General features: G+C 37.9%; 1 protein-coding gene across 1 annotated transcript; it reads left to right on the top strand.

Moving 5' to 3' along the window:
* Positions 1 to 3698: 3698 nt before the first annotated feature.
* Positions 3699 to 6749, top strand: LOC132179823 (NHL domain-containing protein). Its single transcript, XM_059592604.2, has 6 exons — positions 3699 to 3859; positions 3950 to 4120; positions 4202 to 4372; positions 5131 to 5328; positions 5956 to 6053; positions 6133 to 6749. The coding sequence occupies exons 1-6, from the start codon at positions 3808 to 3810 to the stop codon at positions 6658 to 6660; spliced, it is 1218 nt and encodes a 405-aa protein (XP_059448587.1). The 5' UTR covers positions 3699 to 3807; the 3' UTR covers positions 6661 to 6749.
* The last annotated feature ends 334 nt before the right edge of the window (positions 6750 to 7083 follow it).

Here is a 7083-nt window from a genome sequence, read left to right as displayed (position 1 = left end):
TTTTTAAATCTTAGCATAAAATTAGTATTATCCATTTTTATGTGAAACGAAGATAATTCTATTCCGATATCCTATTCCATTAACATGGGAAAGTTCATAAGTTTATTTAAATCAATTTTGTGGTATAGAGGAAAAAAATAAATAAATAAATAAATAAATAAATAAATAAATTATGGTTTGGCTCGAGTCTAATTCTAGTTAGAAAGGTACTTTTGGGATTGAGATAGGTGTTGCACAAGATGAGGTAAGGGACACTTATTTTAACTCCAACAGGTCCACTTCTAACTGAAACTGGACCTAAGCCTAATCTAAAAAGTTTTATGGATAGGGTTATGAGGAAAACATGGTTATTAGGCCAAACCATATAAAATGAAGGGAAGACTATATTTACCCCCTCAATTTATAACACATTTGCAATGTATCTTAAATCTTTCAATTTGGTTAATGTTCCATATTGATCTACCATTGTGATTATAATGTCCTCTAAAAGCAAAAAAAAGCCATTATTCAAAATGGGGGGGAGGGGGGGGACTAACCCACGCCATTTTTATTTATTTTTTAAATGGTGTTGCTTTATTTGATTTTTCAAATAAATTTTGTATTGCGAAGGGTCTTGTTGTTATTTTACTTGCTAGAGAGGACCTAATTGCAATCAATATGGTCGAAATCATAATTGTTTAATATGTTTGTATTTCAATGTGTATGTGCCTGCACATTTCATGATATAAGTAGATAAATTAATCCAGGCTTTGTTAGCCAAGCAAGGGTGGCAATTCTTCAAAATCCTGATGGTTTGGCAGCATGTATCATGAAGGAAAAGTACTTTTCAAATGTGTATTTTTTGGATTCTAATATGGGGTATAAGCCTTCTTATGCTTAAAGAAGCATTTGGCAAGCTAAGAAGTTGCTTAAGAATGGTTTGTTTTGGAGGGTGGGTGATGGTAATTACATTAGTATTTGGAATGATCGACGGATCCCTTCTCCTTCTTCCTACAAAATTCAGTCCTCTATTTGCATTCTGAACCTGATGCTACTGTGGCCTCTGGTGGAATATACCTCCTATTAAAGAGGTTTTTTCTGCTGAGGAGGCTGGCCGTATTTGTGGAATGCCAATTTGTCCAAGAAGTCAATCAGATTTTCTGGTTTGGTTGGGGACTAATAATGGTCAATTCTCTATTAGAAGTGCTTATCACCTTGCTAGGGAGATTTCGATTATGGACAGAGGTAGGTGTTATAACACCGGGAGCCCCCTCTATTTTTTATTTATGGGCTAATTATAATTAAATATTGGGATTGTAATCAAATCAAGGGGATTTGATTACTATACTTGTATTTAGACATTGCCCTATAAATAAAGACCTTTGTATTGTAGACAAATAAAGATAATGAGCACAATGTAGCATTTATGGGTATTTCGAGTGGTGGACGTAGGTGTCTAATACCGAACCACCCATAATTCTTTATATTTATTTTCTATATTACTTCCGCTCATATTTCCACATCATCATTATTTCAACAACACTATTTGGAGCTATCCTTTCGCTATGAACGTGTAGACCGAATGTTCAAAGCACTTCAACAAGTGTTCTTTTGTCCCTCTCTCTTTTATTCACCGTAACACACTAAATTGAATATAATATTATTTAATATTATATCTCTCTATTCTTTTTTCTCTTTATCCTCTCTCACTCTTCCTCTTCCTCATTGAAGCATTCTTGGTTTTCTGGACAAATCCACCCAACAACCCCTCCTCTCATATTTCCTTATAGTATCAAATCATTATTCCTCACCTATACCTAGGGCTGTTAAGTGAGCAAAGCGTCTCGCGAGCAAGGTCGGGCTCGGCTCGCATAAGCTCGGATCGTGCTTGACTCGAATATTAAATGAAGCACTTCATGAACACAAATCCTAGCTCGAATATTAAACGAAGCAAGCTCGGCTAGGCTCGTGAGTAAGCTCGTATAAGCTCATGTGTGTGTATATATATATATAAACTAAGTAATACATAATTAATTATAAATCTCATAATTATTAAAATCTTAAAATTGCATTTATATTTAAGCGTTAGAGAATGAAAAATTCTAAACCCTTCGTGATCAAAGAGAGAGAGAGAGAGCAATCATTAAAAATACCTCGATTCAATTAGAGTAGACCCAAACGAAAGGAAGAAGAATCAAGCAGAAACTATTGAGGGAGATTGCAAAAGGCATAAACTATTGAAGAATCATACAGACCCAAACACTATCACTACCTGTTTGATGAGCGAGAGTGAGAGAGTGGGAAATGAGAGTTCAGGTGGAAGATGCGCTGTGACTGGTGAGGGGGATTGAGAGAGAGACGTTGAACAAATAGTTTTTTGTAAGGGGCGTTGTCCCAATGCAGTCTGAATGCAACCTGTTAATTTGTCCCACATTGTTAAGAAAACATTAATCTCCAAGTTTGCTTATCTATAAAATGATTCATATCCTCTCTCTTTGAAACCAAATGCCTTACTGTATTGACTCAGGCTCCATACTCGACTAGCCAGGTTAAGCAAATACTCATATACAAACTAACTTCTTAAGCCGTTTAAGAGTACTTGAAGTTAAATTTTTTTTAAAAAAAACAAAAACACTAAATATAAAAGCCAGCTCGCGAGCTGGCTCGGCTCGACTTATTATTTGCTCGAGCTCGATTTTTTTGACTCGCCCTTGAGCTCGATTTTTTTGGCTCGCCATTGAGCTCGAGTAAAATTTAAACGAGCCAAACCTGAACAAGAGAAGCTCGCTCAAGCTTGGCTCGTTTACACCCCTACTGGCTACACCCCATGAGACTTACCTAATTCCTCAAGACCAAGTTAACCACACCTAAAATCATCCGAAATCCAAACAAAAAAATTCCCAGCATGAGCACCAGAACCCGCCGTCGCAAATGGAGTTTAGATCCACCATAGTCTGACCGTATCAAATCCTTATTTTGTGGCAGCGTTGTTTAAGCTCCAAAATTTAAAGTTTCTTGGGTTGTGGTGGTGTGGAGGGAGAGAGAGGAGAGAGAAGAGATAATTACAGATGTTGGCCATAGGGGTTTGGGTTGAGTAAGAGGGAGAGAGAGAGAGTGAGAGAGAGAAAAATGAAAATAAAAAAGATTAAATAATAATATTTAAAGAAAAGTAGAGAATGAAATAAAAAAGCTGCTGGAGTTTGTATAGAAAAATGAGAGAATAGTGCTTTTTGACTAGGTAAAATACCTAATGATGTTGGAAATGCTCTTACACAATTAGTTGTTTGAGATGGGATGACAATTCGTATTCGCGAATTGGGTTCGGGTCGTGTCAAGACGTATGTATAAGACTATATAGGTAATTAAATAGGTCAAAACTCTCAACTCTAACATTATAATCTTATATTGATATCATGTCAAAATTTGCGGGTCATGTCAAAAATTATGTCGCATATCCGGTTTAGTCATATCAAAGTATAAATATAAGACTATAAGGTCAATCATAATCCAACTAATGAAGTTGAGGTCACTAGTTCGAATTCTCCCTACCTCTTCCATTGTGTGGACGTAAATATATATATATATATATATATATATATATATATATAATAATTAAAGATATCGGACTATAATTTTTTAATTTCATTTTAAATTCGAATGGAATTTTCAAGTAGCGTAAAAAATAGCCGGTCATAATTTGAGAGTACAACTGGAGGGGATTATCATCGGTCACTCCCTTGTCTCCCACCATTTCGCTCCAACAAAGGGTAAAGGTAAAGGTAAAGGTTTGCTTACGCTGCAAGTAGAACACCCTCCATCCGCGCGAACATGGCCTCTCTGCTCGCTCTCTTACTCCTCTTCAACCTCGCTTCACTTCACGGTAACTAATATTCATAATCTTAAATTTCAGAAAGAAAAAGGGTTTGATTGCTAGTACCATTTTGCACCTAAAACTTTGGCATATTTTCAGTTTCAGCCGGGATCGTTCTCGAGGACGGGTACACAGTGAGCACAGTGATCGACGGCCACAAGCTAAACATAAATCCACACTCGATCCTTCCTCGATTCGGTTCGTCTGATTTCGTGGTCCTTGATTCCGCCGGTAGTGCCTTCTACACTGTTTCTTTTCCCATATCCAAAGGTACTGAAATCTCCTGTCTAGTTATTATTATTTTTTAAATGATTATTTCGTCGGAGTATTAGTTTGATGGAGTAATCGCAGAGAGTGCGGTGAAACCGTTATCCGGAGATGGGGTTCATGAGTATTCGGACGGGGAATCGGGTTCGGCACGTTTCAATAAGCCCGGGAGCTTTGCAGTTGATCTAAAAGGGAATGTCTATGTCGCTGATACTAAGAAGAAAAGCCGTGTCATTCGAAAGATTAGTGACTCAGGTTCCAACCCTATGTGTCTCTCTTCACACGTATTTAAATCGTTTTTGTTGTTGGTGCTGCTTTTTTATTATTAATATTATTTCTTTAAGATAATTTAAATAGTGATACAGAGGCATCACGTTACCATATGATGAAAAAAAAAAAAAATGGAATTCAATGGCACGTACAAAACTATATAGATTATAGATATATGCAAATGCCTATATATTTATATAAGTTGTAATGCTACTCTTCACACCTATTTATCACATCCATGTCAACCGGATGACATCACTGGCTGACCTGACTTTCACTGCTTCACGCCTATTTATAAATGTAAAATATACATATTAACCAGTCCACAATCTAACGGTGATTTTCATTGCTTCATTAGGGATTAGGGAGTAAGTACTTAGAAGTACATGTAGCATTTATCCTATATAAATAGATATGCTTGTGTATGTATTTATATGGATAGATTACATATGGTGGGTGATTGGGTGCTAACTAGCTTAGCTGAACCTCTTGTTCTTGTACAAGGGATTGAGGGATGGAGGAAAACTAGGCTACGTATGACAATGGTTTTGAAAAGTGTTTTGATATGATATAGCACAATTTGGCATTGACACACTTCTCAGTGTTGTTCTGCCCAAGGGTGAAACTAATGCTTTCCTGTTGGGATTGGATGTAGCACAATTTATTTATAGCAGCGGTGTGTCTCCTTTATTGGGGCATGTCATAGCTGTAGGACTCTGCTCTGTTAATGACTTCTTGTTTAGGTGTGACAACAATTGCTGGAGGATACTCAGAGAAGCCAGGCCGTGAGGATGGACCTGCACAGAATGCGTCATTCTCGGATGATTTTGAGATATCTTTTGTTCCCGAAATATGCGCCTTACTGATTTCAGATCATGGGAATCAATTGGTCCGCCAAATTGGTCTCAAGGCCGAGGATTGTGCCAGTGGTTCTAAAGTTGGTGAGCTTTTGAAAATTATCACATGTTATGTTTTTAATATTTTATGTGACTTTGAGGTTCCAAAGGAGCAAAGTCAGTTCATATGATTATATTGTCCGTTCACTTTACCCTTATATCAATTTATTACATTTCCACTTTCAAAACACAGTTAGAATGTTTTGTATTACTTTTGTTTTTCTTTTTGCGTGCATAAATGTGTCGAGTAATATATGTGCTGGGTAAATAGCACAATTACGAGAACTCTTTGAGAGAGACAATTTTCAGAACACCTTTTTGTTCCATTTGCCGTCAGGACCAGCAACACACTGACTACCTTTCTAATATACTGTGTGTGTCATTCTTTATGATATTTTGTTTGGCTGCTTGATATCCATTTTTCCAGTCACAGATTTGGGGTTCTTGCTTTAGTTGAGGAAATTATAGTCACAGATTTGCAGTTCTCCTTTTTTTTGGGTTGAGTTTCTGTTGTGCTTCTCTGTTTTCTCTCCATTACTTATCGCTTTGCTTCTCACGATCCACCCCCCCCGCCCCCCCCCCGCGGTCTCTCTCTACCTGTATTAGTAGTATTTTTAAATTGGTTCTAATTTAGTTATAAGAAAATGAAATTTCATTTACTCGTTTTTCCAGCAACGGGAGCAATTTCAATTTGGGTTCTGGGATTGGGACTTTCCTGTTTACTTGGATTTATTGTTGGGATTGCCATTCGCCCTTATATCATCCCTCGTGTAAGTGTCTTTTGCCTCTTTTTAATATTTATGCAACAAACAATTGCTTACACCTTTTCTAACTGAACTTTATAGACAGCGAGGCTACAGCCCCCTCAGTTTCAGCAAGACATGGAAGCATTGCCTAACCCTTCTGGAGAAACCAGTACTGATACTCTGCTTCGACATCAAAAGCGCAGTTGCTAGCTCCTCGCATTACGCACTCTTAAGGAGACTCTTTTGGTTGAGCCTCTCTCATCTCACTCTTCTGTTTAGGATTAACAAAGCAAAATATCCAATCTTGCGTAAGGAATCTGTATCTTTAATCGACTCTGATGACATAAGTAGTAGTAGTAGTAGTATAACAAAGTCAGACATCTATGCTGAGCAGTTGAAGGATTTGGTAGCCTTTGATGGAAGCCTGGATTTGTTAAGCATGGCTGACAAACTCAACCAAGATGATTATAGTAAGGAGGGAACCCATGTTTTGTCCGACTGCCATGGAACAATAGATGCTATGATACAGGCTAACATCATGGGTTTCGTAGAGCCATCTAAAGAAACAACCCCAGTGGAGGGGTCTTTGTTAGCTGCCACTCCGGGTTTGGTTAAGCGGAGAAGCAAATAATCAAAAGGCAAACTCCTTGTGTATTTAGTTCTATGACTTGTTAATGACCATTGCTGACAATACCTATCTCCCTTTAATTCCTTGTGATATTTTTTGGTTTTATGTTGGGGTTTCTCAGCAGAGATCTGATCTGGGTAATCAACTGTAGAATGTCTGATTACCGACTAAATGGTGGGATGGAAATGTAAGTCTAGGTGTGATGCATCTTTTTCAGCCAAGTTGCGGTGAATTTAGTAGAATCAATTATGTTGTTTGGAAACCCGTAAGGCAGAAAATGTGCTGTTTGGGGGGGGGGGGGGGGGGGGGGGGGGGGTGGCGGCGGGCGCGCAGTGGTTGCTTTTGCTTGTTGCGGAATGTTGGGTGCATGTGCAGCTTACAGACTAGGTCAACAGATGAGCTGTTGCTCGAGCCAAAGCTTGAAAT

Source organism: Corylus avellana, chromosome 4 (assembly GCF_965113065.1).
Source record: "Corylus avellana chromosome 4, dhCorAvel1.hap1.2, whole genome shotgun sequence".
Lineage (NCBI taxonomy): Eukaryota > Viridiplantae > Streptophyta > Magnoliopsida > Fagales > Betulaceae > Corylus > Corylus avellana.
This window is presented reverse-complemented; position numbering and strand designations above follow the sequence as displayed.

What these genes read in the sequence shown, in the direction of transcription:
- LOC132179823 (XM_059592604.2), top strand. Translation starts at nt 3,808, where the DNA reads ATGGCCTCTCTGCTCGCTCTCTTACTCCTCTTCAACCTCGCTTCACTT. An exon ending in CAACCTCGCTTCACTTCACG is followed by an intron (nt 3,860 to 3,949) that starts GTAACTAATATT and finishes GCATATTTTCAG; the next exon opens with TTTCAGCCGGGATCGTTCTC. An exon ending in TTCTTTTCCCATATCCAAAG is followed by an intron (nt 4,121 to 4,201) that starts GTACTGAAATCT and finishes GAGTAATCGCAG; the next exon opens with AGAGTGCGGTGAAACCGTTA.